Source organism: Nomascus leucogenys, chromosome 5, assembly GCF_006542625.1.
Source record: "Nomascus leucogenys isolate Asia chromosome 5, Asia_NLE_v1, whole genome shotgun sequence".
Taxonomy (NCBI): Eukaryota; Metazoa; Chordata; class Mammalia; order Primates; family Hylobatidae; genus Nomascus; species Nomascus leucogenys.
Window position 1 is genome coordinate 56232487 of NC_044385.1, and position 20564 is coordinate 56253050.

The window sequence follows — 20564 nt, forward strand, 5'->3', positions numbered from 1 at the left end:
CTTGTGGGACTGGCATGGTGGGACTGGCATGCATTTGGGACTTTTCAAGAAGTCATAGAAACTTGTAAGGTTATTCACAAGCAGGCAGGGCCAACAGATGGAAGGTAGAAAAAGAAGTTGGGTGGGGACACTGATCTGGAGGCTTGGTGGGTTTGCCCCAAGTTCTTTTGGCCTCAGCACCCTAGTTGGTAGCATTGGAAGAGGGGTCACTCGCTGAGCTCCCACTCTGGAGCCTGAGCACAGGCGGACTCCAACATGTCTCTTCCTGGTTGTCCCCTATACAGAGGCCCAGAAGATAGGGCTTCAACAACTGCTCCCTGTGATGTGCCTCTGTTTCCCCGCTCCCCTCAACAGTTCCCAGCCCTGGAGTGAACCAGTGATTACCACACGGATAATAAATACCTAAGAGAGTCAATATTTATACCGACCAAGGATTAAGTATATTAGGTAGCTTTTGTTTAGATAGACCTCTGTTCCTTCTCCTAAGTTCTACCATGATATTTTCTAGGAGCCAAAGTAGGGTACAACACAGGTACTACCCCCTTACCTAAACCTTCTTTCTGTATCTCTCTCCCCAAGGCTAAGGTATGCATCTCCCTTGCCAGTGAGTCCCCAGGATGCTAATGGTCTTGTCCCTCTACCCTACCAGCAAGCATGCCTTGGGCAGTCATGAGTACATCCAATACTGCCGCAAGTTTGACATTGACATTCGGCTACAGCTGATGGAGCAGAAGGTTGTGCGCAGTGACCTGGCCCGGACGGTTCGTGTGAGGGTGGTGGAGGGTTGCCCAGGGCTGGGAAGGTGGAATGGGAATACAATATGGAACACATCAGGTGGGAGGGGGGTAGGAGTGCTGGGCTGAGATAAGGGCACTGCCCCTCTCCAAATAGGTCACTTCTTACACAGGTGAATGATGACCAGAGCCCCTCCACCTTGAACTACCTCATCCATCTCCAAGAGAGGCCTGTCAAGCAGACCATCAGCAGGTGAGTGTGGGCACCATCTTGGATGTGCTCCAAATAGGAACTGTGCAGGGATCCCATCAGATGTGCCTGCTTGCCTTTCTGCCAGGGCTAAGGGATTCTTGCAGGTGTCAGGGGTTGGGGCCCCCACATCTTATCAGGGAGGATCCCCACTCCAGGCATGTTTCATCTCTTCCCTCTGGAACTTTGCCATCATTCTCTCCAGGCGAGAAGTGGCATGATAGACTCTCCTTCCTTCAGTCTTCACAGGACATATAGAAAGAGTGGGAACTCCTTTAAATCAGAGTGTGAGCTGAGGAGAGGGAGGGAGAAAATGGGTTTCCGGGGGCACTGGGTCTTTCATGACCTCTCCTATGGTTTTTCCCTGCCCCCAACTCCCAGGCAAGCCCTGAGTCTTCTGTTTGACACTTACCACAATGAGGTGGATGCCTTCCTGCTGGCTGATGTGAGTACGAATCCAGGGGCTGGCCCTGCTGCCCGAAAGCTCCTCCTCTCCCCTTCCCCAGTCCTCCTGGGATCACCCAGCACTGTGAGGGATCTGGGTGGAGCCTGAAAACCTGTTGGCAGAGCACTTCTTTTAACCCCTCACTCATGGGCAAACTAAGACTACTAGATGTTGGGCAATGGCAAGTGCGTAGTCAGGGATTCTGCTCCTCTATAGGAGAAGCAGGTCGGAAACTGCACGCCAGTCCCATTCTCTGGAGTAGGATGTCTCCAGAGCTAAGGAACCTAGAGCTGTCACCCCCCAGCTGCTGCACTTGATGTACACTGGAGCATGCATCCTGTGAGCAATGTCAGAAACCTCTGGTTTGAGAGGTTCTGTTTTGCTGTTATCGCAGGTAGGAAACCATCAGGAGGTAGAAGGTTTCACATGTAGGGAGGGCCAGAGCCCTCCCCACTTGGACTCACGCAGAATCTCAAGCCTCAAAACCATGAGAGTCAACATTTGTCTTAAATGTCACAACGCCAAAGAAAATCTGACAGTGATCTTCAAAAACAATCCCTTGCTGAGAGTGATGGCCCACGCCCGTAATCCTAACCCTTTGGGAAACTGAGGTGGGAGAATTGCTTGAACCCCAAAGTTCAAGGCCAGCCTGGGCAACACAGCAAGACCCCATCTCTACAAAAAATACAAAAGTTAGCCAGGCATGGTGGCACACACCTGTAGCCCCAGCTACTCTGGAGGCTGAAGTGGAGGATCGCTTGAGCCCAGAAGTTTGGGGCTGTAGTGAGCTATGATCACACCATTGCACTCCAGCCTGCATGACAGAGTGAGACCCTATCTCAAAAAACAAAACAAAAACCAATCCTTGTCTCATTGATCCAGTTAATAGTAGTCAAAAGTGCTTCCTTTTTGAGGGGTTCAGCACTATGTCTAGTCACTGCCAGAATCCCTTCTCCAGCAGCCTGTGCATGAACATTTCCAGTGATGCGGGGGAAGCTCTCTGAACACCTGTGCTGTGCTGGTCTGGCCCTTTGCTAGTGGCTACGATGGATAGAGAAGTGTAAGAATTGTCGTAGCCGTGGCCAGGTACGGTGGCTCATGCCTGTAATCCCAGCACTTTGGGAGGCTGAGGTGGGCGGATCACCTGAGGTCAGGAGTTCGAGACCAGCCTGGCCAACATGGTGAAGCCCCATCTCTACGAAAAATACAAAAATTAGCTGGGCGTGGTGGCAGGCGCCTGTAATCCCAGCTACTCAGGAGGCTGAAGCAAGAGAATCGCTTGAACGCGGGAGGCAGAGGTTGCAGCGAGCCGAGATCGTACCATTGCACTCTAGCCTGGGTGACAGAGCAAGACTCTGTCTCAAAAAAAAAAAAAAACAAACAAAAAAAACATGTCATAGCCTTTGGGGAGCTTGTATTCTTGTTAGAAAAACTGAATAGTAACACAAAGCTATTAGTAGACAGAACAAGATGGTAATAAATTAATTAAGGGCTCCTGGAGGATGCTAGAGGAAGGGGATTGGCTGGCGGGGGGCGGGGGGGGTTATGCAGGAGGTAGAATTTTAGCCGCTCTGTGATTTAAATGTACGTAGGTAATCAGAGCTGGACAAGTGAGGGAATTCCAAATGAGAAAATTCCAGGAGCTAAAGTGCAGAGGGGAGGTTATGGCTGTGGCATGTCTGTAGAAATGAGATGAGATCTGTCTGGAAATTCTACAGGTCTCTGGGAGAGACCCTGTATATATGTGTATAGTATAAGTAGACTAACTATAGAGAGAGGCTAGAAATAGGAGGAGCTTCAAGGGGAACGGCTGAAAGAATTGGGGCATGTGGGCATGGCCCATTGAATTCAGTGGGAGAGATTATTTGCTGATGCTGAATATTTGAAAATAAAATGTATTGCACATTTACCCCCGAGGATCAAGAATCTCTCTACTCTTCCCAACGCTTTCCTTTAAAGACTGGGGGGGGGAGGGGTTGGAGACCAAGAGCATGAGAGCAGAGCCTGCCAGCCTCACTGTGCCACCTCCCACAGGGAGACTTCCCACTGAAGGCTGACAGGGTGGTCCAGTCCGTCAAGGCCATCTGCAACGCCCTGGCTGCCGTGGAAACCCCTGAGATCACCAATGCTCTCAACCAGCTGCCCCCTTGCCCCTCCCGCATGCAGCCTAAAATTCAGAAGGTAAAGGGGCTCAGGGTGCTGGCAGGGGGAAGGAGGAGAGGGATACTGCCAGGTAACTGAGTTGCCTGTTGCTAGGGTGTGTAGGTGTTCACTCACTAAAAAGGGGCTTCTCTCCACCTCCACCTTTTATGTTTAAGGAATTCAACCACAAGAGCTCTTCAAAAATGGATGCCAAGTGTGTCTCCTCTTCCTGAGGTTGAGGGAGAGCTACCTGGGACTGCTTGTTGGGAGCCCAGGCCAGTAAAGGCTTTATTCACAGTCACCAAGGCATTGCCTGACAGTCTGCATATCCATCAGGGTGCAAAAACAAACCAGGAGGAAAATCTCTCTAGAGCCAGGGGCTCCGGGACTCCAGCAGGGGCTGTGTGCTCTGCAGACAGGGCCAGCACCATAGGCACCGTGATCTGCAGCCGAGTAGCCTGAGGGTTGAGATATCTCAGAAGGGTGGACACGATGATTGCTATCCTCCGTCAGCTCACTCTGTCCATCATACAGATCTGGTACAAACCATTACTCTATCCTCTCTGGGGATTCTCAGCTCCTCACATTTCAGCCCATTCTGGTCCAGATGAGCGCAGCTGTGAAAAGCCCTTCTTCCAGCTGTGACGAAAAAGGCTATGGCCCTGAAGCTCCCCTCCCTCTTCTTTTTCCCAACAGGATCCCAGTGTCTTGGCTGTGAGGGAAAACCGAGGTAAGGGAACTGCTCTCCATCTTCATCCAGTCGGGCTGCTGAAAACTGCAGTCTCTGCCCAGATTCCTTTTTCTGCCTGGCCCCCTTGATTTATGTGTCGGAGTTCGGCTGGGGTGTGTGTGTGTGTGTGTGTGTGTGTGGTGTGTGTTCCTATATGAGGTGTGGACACAGCTGGAGAGCACATTTCTTTCCACAAAGTGTTTTCTCATTATTTTTCCTAGTCATTCCTCCTGGTGTCCCTGGGAGATGGTGATGAGGGGGTAGAAGTGTGGGAGTGGGGTGGTGGGGCAGCACTAGCCCTGTGATCCAGATGGGAAGCCTCCCACTTGGGTAGATTGTGATTATTCTCCCAACAGCTCACACTCGCTACCTTTCCGATTTAGAGTGGGCCTTGGGAGAGGATGAGAAAGAATTTTCCCTACGATTTTTCTAGGATTCCCCTGTTGTGTCCTTCAAGCTGAACTTTGCCCTAAGACTGACCTATATCCCTGGGATTCCTTTGTTTTGGTTTTGTTTTTTGTTTTGGCATCCCTGGAGTTCTTATGGTGATTCCCAGTCTTTTGGATTTCATAGACCAGTAAAATGTCCCCCAAAGTATTTGGGGGGCCAAGAGAGAATTGGCAGCCTTTTACTTGGCCAAACTTTTTTGACCTTTGCTTTTTTGAAGCAACTGACAATAATTATTAACATTGTTTCCTAAAAGAAAGGACATTTTAATGCTAAGTAGCAATACGTAAAAATAAGGATTATGTTTAACATTGTATAACTGTCATTTTATGAAAAGCTCATGACACGCTTCTGCTTTTTTCTCATTTCACTGCAGATGGGTGAACTTTGTCACAGCTATTAGAGACTGACTAGCATTTGGGGACCACTGTCTTAGGCCATCCCATTCTAGCCAGTGCCATGGCAACAAGGTAGGGCTTGTGGAGGCCTCATGACTTTCCCTTCTGACCCCTTCCCTTCCCAGAGAAGGTTGTGGAAGCCCTGACCGCTGCCATCTTGGACCTGGTGGAGCTGTACTGCAACACATTCAACGCAGACTTCCAGACGGCAGTGCCCGGGAGCCGCAAGCATGACCTGGTCCAGGAGGCCTGCCATTTCGCTGGGTCCCTGGCCTTCACTGTCTACGCCACCCACCGCATCCCCATCATCTGGGCTACCAGGTGAGCCCAGGGCTGAGTAGCCACTAGGGAGCAAGCTGAGTTTGACCTCCACCAGGGCTTTTTCCTATCTGCATGTAATACCACTGTCCTAAGTCTTAGGATGTGTGGCATTGTGTGACATTGTGGTGCAATGGGGCTGCGGGGATGAGCCAAGTGCCTGAGGAGGACTTGGGCTGGGAACATCCTAGAGGAGAGAGGAGGTCCCTTAGGAGATGAAGAAGATCCTGTTATTCCCTCTTGGTGCTGGCTGCCTCTGCATCCCTGCCCCCTCCAGATCCAAGACCAGTGGAAGGAAACGTGGCAACAGATGGCCGATTCCCAGATAGAGTGCAGCTCCCTGGCCAGTGGGAGGGGGCGGGGAGGTGGGATTGACCCTTTGTCTGGGGTTCTCTAGGCCTGCGGGGGTGGGTGGAGGAGGATGTTCTTCTGGTAGAATCCTCAACGCCTCTATTGGGTCCCCAGCATCCAAGGCCTGAGGGAATAGGCACTGGGCCCTACCCCGCCCCTGCCAGTCCCCTTTCCCCAACCCCCTTCCCCTTCTCTCTTTGTTCCTCACTTAATGTATTCCTCTGGGCGATTGGCAGAGAACAAAGGAGGCAGCCTGGGAAACCGGGGCCTTCTCTGACCTCTTCTGTCAGGCACCTGTCATGAGCCACAGGGACCCCCGTGTGTTGGCATTCATGTCGGCATATGTCGTCTTCCTCCCCCACCCTTCTCACTTGCGCATGCACGTGCGCGCACACACACGCACGCACACACAGACACTCAATGGGCTGGAGGTTTCTATAAAGAGGCTGGGTGGCCGGTTCCCATTAAAGAAAGAAAAACCACAAGGCTCAGCGTGGAGCCTAAAACCGAGCAGAGGAATCCAGATTGAGTTGCTTTGGCCTGAGCACATTTCCTTACATCCAGTTTGGCTGTCCTATCCGGAGATCCCGTGTTACAGCCCTCAGAGACTGAGAGTTTTACCAGGGGAAATGGATTTTGGCCTTAGAGGGATGCATAGGTTTGGGTGATTGGTTTTGGGAGCTGGGTGTCCTGACCTGCTCCCTTTCTTTTGTAGCTATGAAGATTTCTACCTCTCCTGCTCCCTCAGCCATGGCGGCAAGGAGCTGTGCAGCCCCCTGCAGACCCGAAGAGCTCACTTCTCCAAGTACCTCTTCCACCTCATCATCTGGGACCAGCAGTAAGCCCTTCCCCCAGGCTCCAGTGCCCAGGTCACTGCAGACCTGCTCAGCCTCTGAAATATCCCTGGGGCCAGATAACTAGTCCAGGACAAATGATAAAACCAGTCTTCCTTGTTAACCCTAACTGGACAAGTCATTCAACCTCTTGAGTCTCCACTTCCCTGACTCCTTTTTTTTTTTTTTTTTTTTTTGAGAGGGAGCCTCGCTTTGTTGCCCAAGCTGGAGTGCAGTGTTGCGATCTCGGTTCACTGCAAGCTCCGCCTCCCAGGTTCACGCCATTCTCCTGCTTCAGCCTCCAGAGTAGCTGGGACTACAGGCGCCCGCCACCACACCCAGCTAATTTTTTGTGTTTTTAGCAGAGATGGGGTTTCCATGTGTTAGCTAGGATGGTCTCGATCTCCTGACCTCGTGATCCGCCCGCCTCGGCCTCCCAAAGTGCTGGGATTACAGGCATGAGCCGCCGCGCCTGGCCTCCACTTCTCTGACTCTTAAAGGAGCCAAGTATAATTACCACCTCTCAAGTTCTCATGAGGATCCAATGAGAAGTATCTATAAAGGCTCTTTGTAAACCATAAAAAACATATAAATGTTAGTTGTTAATTTTAATAATACTTTATTTTCTGATCTTGTCTCCCTTAAAGAGTTTAAGTAGTTGGAGGGCTTCTCATCCTCTTCCTTCTTCCCTCAGTTCCTGTAGACTATGGCAAGGAGACTGTGCTTTTCCCTTTATATATAGAGAAGGGAGGGTTGTCTAGAGAAAGAATATTGAGCTTGGATTCCCAGGAGTGAGCCTCTATTTCTAGCTCTGTCTCAAATACTACTTTCTCTCTATTCTTTCTGTGCCTCATTTTCTCAAACTGAGAAATGGGGACATTTGTTTCACTCAGAGGCAGTTATGGCGTCAAGATGAGATAGGTGGGTTATAAATATAAATATGAAACCAAAAGCACAAGGTGGTATTAATCACCACATGTAAACAATAATTTGGTGTTGGGAAGGTAGGCGTCAGCCAAGCAAAGCAGGAAGGAAATGGAGGAGAGGGTGCCTTGCTTGAATGGGGACACTGCAGGGGTTTTCCTGCCCTGTGCCTCGTCTGTGCTATGCTCTACCTTCCTTCCAGTCAGTCAGAAAATCCCCTGTTTGCTGCCCCCAGCTTTGCTTCCCCACACTGACTATATTAGAGTCCTCATTTGCAGAGCAGCACTGCAAGCTAAGTGTTTGGAGCACAGATTAAAGAGACTGAGGGAGGGTCCTGGGGAGGCCGAGGATGCAAAATAGGTAGATGAAGAATCTGGAGATGCTGGAAGAGGTGGGTCCTTTTACAGATGGACAACTGGGAAAATGGACCCTTTCTTATGCCCTTCACACTTAGGTAATTCTTAGAGCAATAAAGGTGTATATGGCTGGGCACGATGGCTCACACCTGTAGTCGCCGCACTTTGGGAGGCCAAGGTGGGACGATCACTTGAGCTCAGGAATTTGAGACCAGCCTGGGCAACACAAAGAGGCCTTATCTCTACTAAAAAATTATTTTAAATGAGCCGAGTGTGGTGGCATGCATCTGTAATCCTAGCTACTTAAGAGGCTGAGGTGGGAGAGTCAATTGAGCCTGGGAGGTGGAGGCTGCAGTGAGCCATGATCACACCACTGCACTGTAGCCTGGGCAACAGAGTGAGACCCTATCTTAAAAAAAAAAAAAAAAAAAAGCACACAGGGTGTGCATTAAAGGTCCTTAAGCAAACAACTGCCAGGACAGGAGAAACTCCTTGCGGGCAGAGGATAGCTGCATTAAATGGCCCTCGAGTTCCACCATTCCCTTGGGATTTTTTGGTCACAATTGCTGCTGCTGTCAAGAGAAGGGGTGCCAGCCTGGGCAACAAGGGAGACCCAATCTCTACAAAAAATACAAAAAATTAGCCGAGTGTGGTGGCATACACCTGCGGTCCCAGCTACTTAGGAGGCTGAGGTGGGAGAATCACTTGAGCCTGGGAGGTCAAGGCTGCAGTGAGCATCCAGCCTCGGCAACAGAGCGAGACCCTGTCTCAAAAAAAAAAAAAAAAAAAAAAAGAATGGGGTGCTGTACAGTGTTCTGGCCCAGGAGGACTTTAAAAAATTGGGCTTAAATCCTTTTCTCATACAGTATCAGAGGTAGAGAGGCAGCCCAGCCTGCCCCATGAGTTTCATTTTGTTCCCTGAGATCCCTACCTTGAATTTTAAAGGGCCAGTCCCCTGCCTAGAGCCTTGTGAAGGGCATTATCTTGCACTGCCCATCCAGATGCCCCGAATGAGACTTCTTGGCCCTTCATGGTCAAGACCAGGACATTTGGGGGAAGGCGTGCCAGCGTTCTGAGGACAGGCTTTGGGCCAGTCATTCTCTCCTTCCTACTGTAGTTGCAGCCTCCGGCAGGTCTTTCAACCTAGAATGGTGGCGATAATAGGGCCTACCCTACAGGATTGTTTGAGGAGCAGTTAGGACACTGTAAATAAAGTACTTGGCACAGGCTTCTTAGCTGGGGAGCCCTCTTGGTTTTGGTTTCTCTGTTCCAAGCGACTGACAAACTGGCTGATACATGGGGATACGTGCGCATGAAAATACTATCTGTATAAGCCAGTGCCAATGCAGTAACCACAGCGTCACATAGCAAAAAGTACACAGTGCACACACATCATGCAAGTGAAGCTATGTTCCCCTTTTCCCTGATGAGAAACTGAGGCACAGAGATGGGAGTTAAGTTGCCCAGGATTGTGAGTGGCAGAACCAGGACTAGAGCCAACCAGCACATTCCAGGAATCCTTCCTGGAGGAGGCAGCCTGTGTGATACGATGTTGAATGGGCTGCAGGAAGGAGAGGGGTTTCTCAGGGAGGAAGGTAAGGGCCACAGCCAACGTAATGATTATCCTGACCAGCCCTGGGTGAAGGTCTGTGGGAGAGGTTGTGGAATACCAGATATACCCAAGGACTGAAGGGAAGAGGGCCTTGGCTCACTCTGGTTTCACTCATAAAGTCTTCTCACTCCCCTTTTCCTTAAGACATGAAGCTGGAAGCTTCTTCCTTGGGCGAAAAGAAAGGGCTCAGGACCAGCTCCCTCTCCCCTTTGCTATGGGGTCAGCTGATTCTCTGCCCCACTGTAGCGGTCCAGGGATCAGCTAACTCTCAAAATAGGCTCAGCAGCCGTGCTTTGTCACCTCTAGCCAAGCCCTGGCCTGGCATGTCTGCTGGCTGCTGGAGGGGCCCTAATTATAGCTGTGGGCCCCCAGGGTAGAGGCAGCTGGGACAGAGCAGGGCTCTGCCAGTCTGTGGTGGGCTGGAGGGAGTGCCTCACTTAGGTGGAGATTCCTCTGGAGGACAGCGGTGGAGGCAGGCTGCTTTATCATGAAACAGCTAACCTTGGGGGTGGCCGCCCTGCCTCTGTGCTCTCTGGCATAGAAGTTGCTGGGCCCTGGGCTGGCCAGGAGGGTGTGACAGTATGGACTTTGGCCCAGGGACAGCTTCCCCGAAAGGTAACGTGGGTCCTCCCTGCCTTTCCACAGCTCCCCTCCCCTGTGTACTTCACCCCACCCAGCAGTTCCTTATCCTGAGCTTAGAGGGAGTGGCTAGGTGTGATTCAGACTGAGAGACCTGGAGAGAACTTATGGGCTTGAATAGTGGTGGGGCTTATGTGTCTCAGTTCTCTTGGCCCTGCCATTGGCTTTCTTACCACTGGGGGACTTGGAGAAACCCCTCCTCTTTGTCCCTTTGGCTTTGAATCTGTTTGGGAGTGGGGGTGAGAAAAACCTATCGTGTGTCCCTGGGGCTGGGTGAAGGGGACTCCTGTGAGGACAAGTGAGAGGGCTGTGGGGGAGGGTGAACCGAGGGCAGAGAACATGGTGCTTCTTCCTGGTGGCTCTCAGCAGCAAGAAGTGGGGGAGGGATGGGGACTGTCAAATGGAAAAGGAGGACAAAAGGAGTAGCTTTGTGGATGCTCTGCAGAAATTCTAAAACAAGGAAAGGAGCAAGGCTGACAACATGGGACGTGTCATCACCTGAACTCTGAGGTGGCTGTGCTAAGCAAGTTCTGTCCAGGCACTATGGGTAGCCTCAAAATCAGGATGTTTGCCTCACTCTACTGCAAAGCTCCAAGGACACCACATTGTGCTTCTGGGAACATCCAGTGGGGGTTTCGCCTAGTTTGGGACCTCTCCTGGTTCTGCAGGAGGAGGGCTTCCTCAGGGAGTGTGTCTGAACCCCGAGAGGGAGGCTGTAGCCTCAGCCTCAGCCTCAGCCTGACTTCCTGGGCCACCTGTTGCTTGAAGCCACAGGAGGGGCCCCTCCTAATTTGACTTCCTGTCCTCCATAGGATCTGCTTCCCAGTGCAGGTGAACCGGCTGCCTCGGGAGACACTGCTGTGTGCCACTCTCTATGCTCTGCCCATCCCCCCACCGGGGAGCTCCTCGGAGGCCAACAAGCAGCGGCGGGTGCCTGAAGCCCTGGGCTGGGTCACTACCCCACTCTTCAACTTCAGGCAGTATGTGAGCCCCAGGGTACAGCTTCTTGGCCTTGGAAGGGGAGGAGGGGGACAGAGAAAGGGGCCTGGCTGCTGCACTGGCCAGTGCACCTTGGGAGAGTTGGCCATGTGGGGCTCACTGATGAAGTCCAGAGGATCCCCAAGCACAGAACTGGTGACCAGGACTATTGATGTAACCAAGAGCCACTGAGCGGTTCTGGTGGCACAGGACCATGTTGAGGATACATGGAAAAGCAATGCTTGGGTAATAGATCATCTGGTCTTGTCATTGGAAGAACCTTAGAGGTCATCTAGCCCAGCCTCCCCACCTCACGAAGGCATCCCTGCCACCAAGTCATCCAGACCGGGGTGTGGTTAGCTCACAAGTCCTCTTGGAGGGCGTGAGCTTTTACAGGACTTGGTAGAAGGAAGAGGCTATGGTCTATGGGGAGAATGAGAGAGGGGAGTTGGATGGTGGCTTCAAACAGAAAAGGCAGATTTTTGGATTGGGGGAGCAGGAGAAATACTCTCTGCTTAGCCATTTTAGCGGCTCTTCCCACTCTGCCTCCTTCTTAGGGTCCTGACATGTGGCCGGAAGCTTCTGGGTTTATGGCCAGCAACACAGGAAAACCCCAGTGCCCGTTGGAGTGCACCTAATTTCCACCAGCCAGACAGTGTCATCCTGCAGGTGAGGCTTTAGCCCTTCCCTCCCACTCACCAGCAAGACCATTCCAGTCAACTCTACATTTTTCTCCTGGAGATTTGGGCTGGGACAGCAGGAGAGAGTGCTAGAACTTCAAGCATGGGAGGATGATGTGACTGAAGCAACTGAGGGAATATGGTTAGATGTGGATTGTGAGGTGAGCTGTAGGGTATCCATCTCCCATCTCCTGGAGGTTAAATTGATTTCGTGGAGCCTGAAGATGGGGTCTGAGACCCTCTGCATTCAGAGCTCAGCTTCTGAGTCCCTTGTATTGAATCTTCATACTTCTAAGTCTGATCAAACCTGACCTGTGCCCTCTTAGGGCCTGAGGGGATACCTTTCCCCCTGCCAGTGACTCAGTGCTTTGGCAGGATGGACCTATTCTCCAGGGAGAAGAGGAGGAGCTGGTCATGCCCAAGGTGTAGTTCTCAGTTCCCAGCTTCCCCTTCTTGTGGTTATGAGATACTTTGGTATGGAGTATGAATGTTGACATAGAATGAAAGCTCCCTGAGGCAGGTTTTTTTGTTTTTTTTTTTTTTTTTGGAGACAGGATCTCTGTCACCCAGGCTGGAATGCAATGGCACAATCTTGGCTCACTGCAACCTCTGCCTCCCAGGCACAAATCATCCTCCCACTTCAGCCTCCCGACTAGATGAGACTACAGGCGCACACCACCACTCCTGGCTAATTTTTGTCTGTCTTATTTACTACTTTATGCCCAGACTCTAGAAAATGCCTGGCACATGTTGGGATTCAATAGATATTTGTTGAACAAGGCTGGGTGCGGCGGCTCACACCTGTAATCCTAGCACTTTGGGAGGCCGAGGTGGGGGGGATCACTTGAGGTCAGGAGTTCGAGACCAACCTGGCCAGAATGGTGATACCCTGTCTCTACTAGAAATACAAAAATTAGCTGGGTGTGGTGGTGTCTGCCTGTAATCCCAGGTACTCAGGAAGCTGAGGCATGAGAAGCACTTGAACCCGGGAGGCAGAGGTTGCAGTGAGCTGAGATCACACACCTGCACTCCAGCCTGGGTGACTGAGCAAGACTCTGTCTCAAAATAAATAAATAAATGAATAAATAAATAAGCTTGTTGAATGAAAGAAAGTAGACATCCTTTGGAGACTTGGCTCACTCAGCTCTGATACTTTAGTAGGATGAACATCTGGTGGCATAGAGTAGGGACCCAGTGTCCCAGGGCCTTCTCCCAGTGTGTGGTCTTGCCTCCCCTCTGGCAGCAGTGTCCTCTGGCACCATGGAAGGCTCCCCAGACTCAGCCTGGATGCACCCCGTGTTTCAGCTGGGTGACACCTCTGTTCAGAGTTCTGGCTGGGGCTTGTCCCCTCACCCCTCACCAAGGTGCATCTCCACCGAACCTCTTCCTCACATGTCCATTCTTTTTCTCTTTATGTTTCCCTCTCATTTTTTGCCGAGAGTTATAGCTGGAAAGGACTTTAGAGATCACCAAGTCTAACTGGGCTATTTTACGAAGAACCTGAGGGAAAGTGAGGGAGGGACAAGGCTGGAATGCTGGGGTGAGAGAAAGAAGCTGGGAGTCCACACACGCTGCCTGTTTTCTCTCCTCACATCCCTGATCTCATCCCCCAGATTGACTTCCCCACCTCGGCCTTTGACATCAAGTTCACCAGCCCCCCTGGAGACAAGTTCAGCCCCCGCTATGAGTTTGGCAGCCTACGGGAAGAAGACCAGCGCAAGCTTAAAGACATCATGCAGAAGGAGTCCTTGTACTGGTGAGACCCGGGCCCCCACTGAATCTGTCATGTTTCATCTGACCTCCCAGCACTGAGTCTCTGTCCTCCTGCTTTGGGAGTGGAGGTGGGAAGGGGTGGGCGTTGCCACCTCAGCAGGAAGTGGAGGCAGCCCCCAGGCCTTTCTCCATCAGCTGACACTAGGAAAAGTGGAGAGGTCAAGGTCAGGAAATTAGATCTGAGAATACCCAAGTCCCCACCCCAGGGACTTGGTCCAGACTCAGCTACCCAGGAGGACCAGAGCTCTGCCCCACATCCCAGATGTGCTGTCTACTACCTTCTGTCCACTGGGGCAGCTGGCCTCACCACCCTGCCCCCACCTCTTGCTCTCACCTCCTGCCCCTTCCACACCAACAGCCTTTGAATTTTTCTGGCCCTGTCACTTTCCAAAAAGGATCAGGTGTCAAGGCAAGCTGGCAGCTCTCAGGGGTAAGCGAGTCCAGGCTGATCTCATCCTTGGGGCTGCTGCTTTCACAGGATTGGAGAAGGAGGGGTGAGAATAGAATGGAGGAGCTGGAGGGACCTGGTTCCGCTGCCTGCTCTCTGTTTACCTCTCTGGCTCCTGCGCAGCCCTGTGCGTGTGTTGTGTGTGGGGGGGCACGAGAGAGATGGGGCTCATCTCTGTCCCTGATGTCCACCCCAAGTAGCTGGAGTAGCTGAGTGACCACAGACCTCCCTTCCCCCACTCTGCCGACTACACTTCATTAGCCCCTCAGCTCCCTTCTCCCATTAGACACCTGATCTCAGGCAAGGCCCAATTAGCTGCAGGTCCTTGAAAGCCGACAGCTGGTCCCTGGAGGCCCCAGGAGGCCTCTCAGCAGCCCAGACCCTGGTGTTGGGGGACCACTGCCCTCTGGTGGTTCTACTTGAGCGTGGTGCCCTCAGGGCATCCGCAGGAGGGGTAGCAGATTCAGTGCCCTTGGCCCATGCAGTCTCCGTCCAAGATGTCCCTGAGTTGGGATCAAAGATAGGATTTGGGCTCTGGTTCCCGAACTTTGATTCATATTGGAATCACCTGGTGATCTGTGGCATGGACCGATGCCTGGCTTCCCCAGCCATTTGGACTTAACTGGTATCAGGTGTGACCCAGGCATGGTGAGGGGGTTCACCCAGCCCCTCAAGTGGCTGTCATATGCAGCAAAGCTTGGGGAACCACTGAATTGCAGTGTGTGCAGCACTCCCTTAAGGTTAAGGGCTGCACCCCCTGGCTGACGCTGTTCTCTCCCACTGCCCCCTACCCTCCCACCACCTTCTCCTTTCCGTGTGCCCGCCAGGCTCACTGATGCTGACAAGAAGCGCCTGTGGGAGAAGCGATATTACTGCCACTCCGAGGTGAGCTCGCTCCCCCTGGTGCTCGCCAGCGCCCCCAGCTGGGAGTGGGCTTGCCTGCCTGACATCTATGCTCTCCTGGAGCAGTGGACCCACATGAACCACCAGGATGCCCTGGGGCTCCTGCATGCCACGTGAGTTGTAACATCCGCCTTTTCTGACCATGTGTCCTGGTAGAAGCCAGGGCACGACACTGCCCATCACTGATCTGAGCCAGTCCTGGGGAAAATGGTAAAGTGGGTGTGGATATTCAGGGATTTTCCATTTCTCCTTTTTGCTTTTTCTTTCTCATTTTTCCCCCCAATGTTATATTGTCATTTTTCAAACATACAACAAAATTGAAAATTGTACAGTGAATACCCATGTGCCTACCACCTAGATTCTATCGTTAGCATTTGCTCTGTGTGCTGGATTGCATACATTTCATTTATCCATCCCTGTATCCATCCATCTATCCATCTTATTTTTTATGCTTTTTTATTTTATTTTATTTTTTGTTTGAGACGGGGTCTTGCTCTGTCACCCAGGCTGGAGTGCAGTGGCATGCATATGGCTCACTGCAGCCTCGACCTCCTGGGCTCAAGCACTCCTCCTGCCCCAGCCTCCAAGTAGCTGGAGCAACAAGTGCACACTGCACACCACCACACCTGACTAATTTTTAAAATTTTTTTGTAGAGATAAAGTCTCACTATGTTGCCCAGGCTGGTTTCGAACTCCTGGGTTCAAGCAATGCTCCCTCCTTGGCCTCCCAAAAATGCTGGGATTATAGGTGTGAGCTACCATGCCCAGCCTTTTTATACATTTTGAAGTAAATTACAGACACCATTAAACTCCCTGCTTTGGCATGCACATCATTAACTAGAGCTCGATGTTTTTTCTGTTTTGTTTTTTTTTTTTTCTTTTGAGGCAACATTTATACATAAGCAAATACCCAAAGTTTACCTGTACATTGGCTGAGTTTTGACAAATGCATACACCTGTGTAACTGAACTCCTTATTACTTAGTTTTATTTTAACCATTGCCCATTCCCTCTTTCTCTTGAAGGGTTCCTTTGGGGCCCAAGCCTTCTAGTCTCAGATCTGTTAGGGCTGCCTTTTCTAGATGGTACCCAGGATTTCCTGCTTATTTCTCACCACTCTCAGTAATCAAAATGTACCTATTCATGTGATCTGCCTTAAGGAGTTTTTGAGCCAATGGTTTTGTTAATCTCTGCTAAACTAATTCTGCCAAGGTTTATTGGCTTATATAAAATTCTGCGATTTTCTGTTATTTGCGTGGTACATTTTGCATTAAAGGATGTTACCAAGACAAAATAATGCTTTTACCCACATCAGGGCCCTCCAATGGTGGGAATTTCTGGCACAGTGGGAGTCAAGGGAGAAATCTTTGGAGTAGAGTTGAGGACTTTGTCTCATTTTCTTTAAATCATCCAAGGAGTGAGAGTGGTTACCCAGTTGTTCCCCCATGGCTCAAGGTAGACTCTGACCATGAAGAAGGCTCATTCCCAAGGGTTGCTATCCAGGGAAGGTGCTAAGGATTCTTCTAGTGACTGTGGCAGAATCTAGGGCCATTGCATTTTCTTTCTCCGTGCCTCTGAAGCCCAGGTGTGAGGGTGCTTGGCTCACAGCTGTTTCTCAATCTGCAGCTAGGTTGTCAGGGCACTGGGCTCTGTTTTGCAGCTTCCCGGACCAGGAGGTGCGTCGTATGGCTGTGCAGTGGATTGGCTCACTCTCAGATGCTGAGCTGCTGGACTACCTGCCCCAGCTGGTACAGGTGGGTGGATTGGTCCTCCCTCCAGTTTTGCTGGTCCCATCCCCAATATCCCAAGTGAGTCTGCATTCTGCCCCTTAGAAACCAGAGATCCCAGTGCAATAATAATAGGTGTAGGTTACAGGCAGTTAATGAAGCTTCATATTCTCTTTCTCCCTTTCTCCGAAACAGGCCCTGAAGTATGAGTGCTACCTGGACAGCCCGTTGGTGCGCTTCCTCCTGAAACGAGCTGTGTCTGACTTGAGAGTGACTCACTACTTCTTCTGGTAAAACTGCATGTAGAAAAGTGGGAGGTAGACCTGTGTCTTTCACGTAGGAGTATTTCACTCTTAGGCACGCAAGGGTGAGGAGCTGAGTTGTCCGGGCTTCAGTATGTTGCTGACTTACCCTGTGGCCTTGGACCAGCATCTTTTCCTCAGGGGTCTCAGCTCACTCCCCTGTAACATGGTGAGGATTATGTTATCCTGTCTCTCCTCTACCCACACATGGCAGAAATAGAAAGGAGAAACAAGATGCAGAGGGGCTGTGAACTCTACTTAAAGTCAGAGTGAGTGCACACACTGGGGTATGGGCACAGGTGAGCATCTCCATATAAGCCATACATACAGAGTGTATTTTCCCTCCCGAGTTCGGGGTGGGTTTTGCAGTGAGTTGGAGCTGGGCCTGACTGTGTCTCCCCCTGTACCCTTGCCTTTGATCCCTGGAGTGCCCTGACTCCCGACTCCCTCTGTCTTGCAGGTTGCTAAAGGACGGCCTCAAGGACTCTCAGTTCAGCATCCGCTACCAGTATCTGCTGGCAGCCTTACTGTGCTGCTGTGGCAAGGGGCTGAGAGAGGAGTTTAACCGCCAGTGCTGGCTTGTCAATGCCCTGGCCAAACTGGCCCAGCAGGTCCGGGAGGCAGCCCCATCTGCAAGACAGGTTAGTGGGGTGAGGCTGCCTCTACCCATTTCTCATCCAGGGCTTTGGCAGCCAGTTTCTTCTTAGGAATCCTGAACAACAAGATTCCACGTGATGATTTTTGATTTTGGAGCTGGGAGCAGATGACTCTGGAACCTGTAGGCCGTAAACGGGCAGTCCACAAGCTGGATACAGCCCGTGGATGTGTTTGTTTGTCCTGTAAAATATCGAAATTTATTTAGCTGTTTGCTTTAAAGGCTAAGCACAGTTGTGTAAGTTGTTCACTGCACAAGAGCACTCAGCCAGAAGGGGCAAGTGAGGGCTGAAATCCAGCCATATTTTGTTCACCATGCTGTGACCCACGGCTCAGGCCTGATGCTACCCAGAGAGGACACCTTTATCTGTTTGTACAAAGGCATTATAACCAGCCAGCAGTGTTCCTGGTTAATGACATTTAAAAATTGAGAGATTTTGTATCAACGTCCAGATTATTAGCTTTTCTTGGCAGAAGCCTAAATAGCTCTTCCCCCTTGAGAGACAGCCTGCCCTCTCTGTGCACTGTGGCCTGCTTCATGCTGTTCTGCCATCTGCTCCCCTCTAGAGCTATTTGGTCTTGCTGTTAGTGTACTGTCCCAGGCTGGGGTGTAGGGGGTCCTCCTCCTTAAGGATCTTCTGGAGGGTGTCCGCACTTCTCAGGGGGTAGTTTTCATACCGACTACTACTGAGAACCCACCCCTGGGAGAGGTCTGGTTCTCAGTATGGACCCTCCATTTCACCCCTGCTGTACTCCTCCCCTTCTTTCCAGGGAATCCTCCGCATGGGCCTGGAGGAGGTGAAGCAGTTCTTTGCCCTCAATGGCTCGTGCCGCTTGCCACTCAGCCCCAGTCTGCTGGTTAAGGGAATCGTGCCCAGGGTGAGTGACTGGTAGGTTTAGGACTCTCAGAGTGGGAGAGCTCAGTGGAGGTGAGGTCCTCACTAACCAGGCACTCAAGGGCGAGGAGCTGAGTTGTCTGGGCGTCAGTATGTTGCTGACTTACCATGTGGCCTTGGACCAGCATCTTTTCCTCAGGGGTCTCAGCTCACCCCCATGCCACATGGTGAGGATTATGTTATCCTGTCTCTCCTCTACCCACACATGGCAGAAATAGAAAGGAGAAACCAGATGCAGAGGGGCTGTGAACTCTACTTAAAGACAGAATGAGGGCACAGACTGGGGTATGGGCACAGGTGAGCATCGCCATATAAGCCATAAAATAAGAGAGAGATTAGGAAGAAAGGCATATCTGTGGCCTCTTCCCATTCCTAAATGTGTATGGACTTTTAGAAGCCTGACAGCTTGCAGGGTAGAGGAATTGGGTTGGAGGTTGGGCGGCTGGGCAGGTGTCTTTCTCTGATGATGTTGGAGATGAAGTCGGGGGTGGTGGTGGTGATAGCAGCTGTCATCTGTAATTTATTGAGCACTCTCTGTGCCCGGCCCTGTTCTGAGTGCTTGACGTTGGTTATGGCATTTCATCTTCACAACTCTTAGGACGTTGGTACTATTGGGAGTCCCTTTTTACAGAGGAGTAAACTGAGGTGTAGATGGGACATGTGACTTACCAGAGGTCACACAACTAGTAAGTTGTGTGCAGAATGAACTAACAGGATGGGAGGTTAAGTGCTGGAGCTGAGGTCATAACAAACTGAATTGGGATGATGACTCTTTAACGAGAGAAGGAAGGAAATTGGGTTCCTGGGAAATCCGGAAGAAACAATGAGCAGGTCTTGGGTGGACCCGGCAGCAGCAGGGAGGCAGCATCTTGGTCTGAAGTGGAGAGGTGGTTTTCCTTTCCTGGCACGGGCCACTCTGACCCTCATCACTATCCTTTTCACCGTGGCAGGACTGTTCCTACTTCAACTCCAATGCTGTCCCCCTCAAACTCTCCTTCCAAAATGTGGATCCCCTGGGTGAGAACATCCGTGTCATCTTCAAGGTGAGAATACTTTACTCAAGCCTGGTGGACCAGGGTGGGAGAGAGAAGGAGGCAGCCTAGAGTGTCATTAAGTAGCCCCTGGGTGGTTCTCTTCCCACTGTTCCATGCTGTCTTAATGTAGGAAAGACGATTCTGCATGGCCCCAGAGGCCTAAGAACAGAGTGTTAGGTATAGGGAGGCAACTGGCAGCTCAATATCCTGAAGTGCTTTCTAGGAGGCAGAGCTCCCTCAACAATGGGTTGGGTAAGGTGGTGATCCGCTTGTCCCTCGGGTATTCAGGCAGAGGCTGAATGCCATATGGCAGGGCTGCTGAAGAGGAAATTAATGTATCAGGTGCAGGTCCAACTAGATGAACCCTAAGGTCCCTTCTAACTCTGATGTATCCACAATTCTGAGAAGTAAATGATAGTCTCAGAGCATATAATCTAATGGGGGAGACAAAATACATGCATGTGACTTAGTAACTTATATATTTGCTATGCGCAAGTTCCAAATCCAAAGTGTAAACGTTCAAGTTTAAAAAAGGCCTGATGGCCTGGGTGTGGTGCCTCATGCCTATAATCCCAGCACTTTGGGAGGCTGAGGCATGCAGATCATTTGACGTCAGGAGTTTGAGACCAGCCTGGCCAAGATGGTGAGACCCCATCTCTACTAAAAATATATATATATAAAAATTAGCTGGGCGTGGTGGCAGGCACCTGTAATTCCAGCTACTTGGGAGGCTGAGGCATGAGAATCACTTGAACCTGGGAGGCAGAGGTTGCAGTGAGCCGAGATCGTGCCACTGCACTCCAGCCTGGGTGACAAAGTGAGACATTGTCTCAAAAAAAAAAAAAAAAAAAAAAAAAGGCCCGATGGTCAGAGGGGCTGCATGCAGAAGCAGACCGTGGATTTAATTCAGATGGGGCCATGGGATTGAGGGACAAGCTGGAACAACACATGGGCAAACTGGAAGCTTCCCGGGCCATCTTTGACCTGGTGT

At 51.0% G+C, this 20564-nt stretch overlaps 1 protein-coding gene across 4 annotated transcripts in view; it reads left to right on the plus strand.

Moving 5' to 3' along the window:
• Positions 1–20564, plus strand: part of PIK3C2B (phosphatidylinositol-4-phosphate 3-kinase catalytic subunit type 2 beta) — a 75076-nt gene that overhangs the window by 36675 nt on the left and 17837 nt on the right. For all 4 annotated transcript variants that reach the window (XR_004030127.1, XM_030813155.1, XM_030813156.1 and 1 more), the window contains 16 exons: positions 650–761; positions 908–987; positions 1366–1429; positions 3464–3610; positions 4268–4301; positions 5272–5467; positions 6531–6653; positions 10992–11159; positions 11715–11826; positions 13451–13593; positions 14886–15074; positions 16621–16714; positions 16883–16977; positions 17450–17630; positions 18415–18522; positions 19490–19582. Coding sequence is in view for 3 of the 4 variants with exons in the window: in XM_030813155.1 (XP_030669015.1) it covers positions 650–761; positions 908–987; positions 1366–1429; positions 3464–3610; positions 4268–4301; positions 5272–5467; positions 6531–6653; positions 10992–11159; positions 11715–11826; positions 13451–13593; positions 14886–15074; positions 16621–16714; positions 16883–16977; positions 17450–17630; positions 18415–18522; positions 19490–19582 (1939 nt within the window). In the remaining variant the exon portion in view is untranslated. The remainder of the gene's footprint in view (positions 1–649; positions 762–907; positions 988–1365; positions 1430–3463; positions 3611–4267; positions 4302–5271; positions 5468–6530; positions 6654–10991; positions 11160–11714; positions 11827–13450; positions 13594–14885; positions 15075–16620; positions 16715–16882; positions 16978–17449; positions 17631–18414; positions 18523–19489; positions 19583–20564) is intronic.